Source organism: Physeter macrocephalus, chromosome 21, assembly GCF_002837175.3.
Source record: "Physeter macrocephalus isolate SW-GA chromosome 21, ASM283717v5, whole genome shotgun sequence".
In the NCBI taxonomy this organism is placed as follows: Eukaryota; Metazoa; Chordata; class Mammalia; order Artiodactyla; family Physeteridae; genus Physeter; species Physeter macrocephalus.
The window spans coordinates 53,454,379-53,456,847 of record NC_041234.1 but is presented as its reverse complement, the minus strand read 5'-3'; the positions used below and the strand labels follow the sequence as shown (position 1 = coordinate 53,456,847).

At 43.2% G+C, this 2,469-nt stretch overlaps 1 protein-coding gene across 2 annotated transcripts in view; it reads left to right on the top strand.

The window, feature by feature from the left end:
- Positions 1-608: 608 nt before the first annotated feature.
- Positions 609-2,469, top strand: part of MAGT1 (magnesium transporter 1) — a 65,287-nt gene continuing 63,426 nt past the window's right edge. For both annotated transcript variants that reach the window (XM_055081680.1, XM_007121307.4), the window contains exon 1: positions 609-764. In XM_055081680.1, coding sequence (XP_054937655.1) covers positions 663-764 — 102 coding nt within the window. In that variant the 5' untranslated portion in view covers positions 609-662. The remainder of the gene's footprint in view (positions 765-2,469) is intronic.

The following is a 2,469-nucleotide window of genomic DNA, read 5'->3' as shown; positions in this document are numbered from 1 at the left end:
GGCTCCGGACGCGCAGGCTCAGCGGCCATGGCTCACGGGCCCAGCCGCTCTGCGGCATATGGGATCTTCCCGGACCGGGGCACGAACCCGTGTTCCCCGTATCGGCAGGCGGATTCTCAACCACTGCGCCACCAGGGAAGCCCTCTTTTTTTTTTTTATTTGAAATACTTTGGAGGCCAAATGAGGGACTTGGATAGCTCCTATCAATCACGTGGCTAGGTCCAATTGTTCTAGAATATTACACGAAAGAGGTGTTCAAAGAGTTCTAAAGAGTCTCCGGGAAAAAGTTTCTGTTGTAACAACCTTAAGCCATTTTGGACGCTGAAAAGCCGCAGTGCTTCACAACTGCGCACGCGTATTTGAATGGCCGCTAAGGCTGCCATCTTTACGTTTAATGAAAGGGGCGGTCCCTTATCCTTAGCGGACCAATGTAAAACCTCCAGATTGTCATTTTTCTACTGGCTAACAGAGACCAATTAGAAGTGAACCGTCTTTTAGCGGGCGTCTGGCTGTACAGCGCCCTGACGTAATGTGAGGGGACTACGGGCAGGGCTGAGCTGGGCCAATGAGGAGGCGCGAGGGGGATGGTTTGCCTGTTCTCACGCCCAGCCCTCAGGCCCAGCCCCAGGAAAGTTTCCCTTCTAGGAAGGAGAGAAACGAACATGGCAGCGCGTTGGTGGCTTTGGTGTGTCTCTGCGACCGTGGCGGTGGCACTGCTGCTCGTTTACGTGATTCCCTCAGCTTCTGCCCAGAGAAAGAAGGAGGTGAGGACACTGTTTCCAGCAACACGGGCTTCTCCCAACGAGTGGGGCTTGAGAGGGTCTGTTTTGTGTTTCCCGATCCCTTTTCCCCGCCGATTCTGTATCTTTGGTGGCTCCAATTCCGCCGTTTTTGGAATTGTGGGGTTCGCGAGGGAAGAAACTGTAATACCTTGTCTTCTGGGACTGTAGAGTCTGAGAGTGGGGTGGGGTAGGTGACAAGCTGGCTTCTATAGGCCTGTGGATGTACATGGCTACGAGTTTTGACACTTCTTTGAGTATGGGCCCCATCAGGTGGTGGCGGGAAGTTCGACTTTAGGTCCCAGGGGTAGAATATCTGAGTCTTTCTTCTGTCAGTAGATGTAACTCCCTTTTAGGTGTGTGAGAACTATATATTTTGTAGCATTTTCACTTCAGGAATGAGAGGAGTAAACAGAAGAGCGGAGCTATGCCAAATTTATTTCATTGTCCAAATAATTGAAGCTCTTAAACCATTTTCAATGCTTTACCAAATATCAAGCGCGCCAGGCGCTGTTGTGAGGAGCTTAGTGTATATAAGTGAACAAAACTAAATTCCTCGTGGAATTTACTGACTTTGGCAAGTGGAGGAGATACAGTATTCTTTACTCACCATTAAGCAATCCAAGCTGAAGAATTTTAACATTGTTGTTTTGAAACATGTGTAGAGCCGTATGCTCTTAGAGCTTTACAGATTACTAGCAATTCTTTATGCTCTCTAATTTTATAAATGAGGAAACCCAAGTCCTAAACTTACACACTTAACTGTTGCAGAACAAGGACTGAAATCCTAGGTCAGTCAGTCTTATGCTATTTCCTGTACATTCCGTGCCTCCTTCTAGTGCACAATATCTGTACAGGCACTTTTAAAATGCCATTTAAACATCTCCAATGCTTGTCAACTTGAGCTGAATTTAAGAGAACCTACCTTCTCTGTTTTTGAATATGTGTACTATTCCATAAGAATAAAATAAGCTAGCATATTAAAACGAGTTACTTACTAGATTGGCAAAAAGTAAAATTAAAAATATACAATTTTCAAAGTAATGGTGAAATGAGCAGGCTCATACACTGGAACTAGAAATCTATGTGCTTTTTCAAGAGGGTTCCAAGCCATTTTTACGTGGAAAACAAGATGTAGAGCAATACATAGTTTTATATTCTAGAGGCCTTTTATGTTAAAATATATATATAAGTGTATGTATATTTAGAGAGAAACCTTTGTAAGGGTATACAACAGTGGATATCTCTGGGTAGTTGGGATTGTTCATTAGGGGAACACTAACTTTTTACCTTATATGTTGGTATTGTCTAAATTTCTACAACCACCACTTACTGTTTTTTAATAAAACAGTGAAAAATGTTAAAAACTAGTATTTCTACCAATTAAATTATTTATTCATTGGACCTCTCACTAAACTAGAAGCAGAAGAGCCTAGCAGGGGATAGATTACTTTCAAAAGGAATCAGCAATGAATTATGTACTTTATTTTTTATTTTTTAAACATCTTTATTGGAGTATAATTGCTTTACAATGGTGTGTTAGTTTCTACTTTATACCAAAGTGAATCAGTTATACATATACATATATCCCCATATCTCTTCCCTCTTGCGTCTCCCTCCCTCCCACCTTCCCTATCCCACCCCTCTAGGTGATCACAAAGCACCGAGCTGATCTCCCTGTGCTATGCGG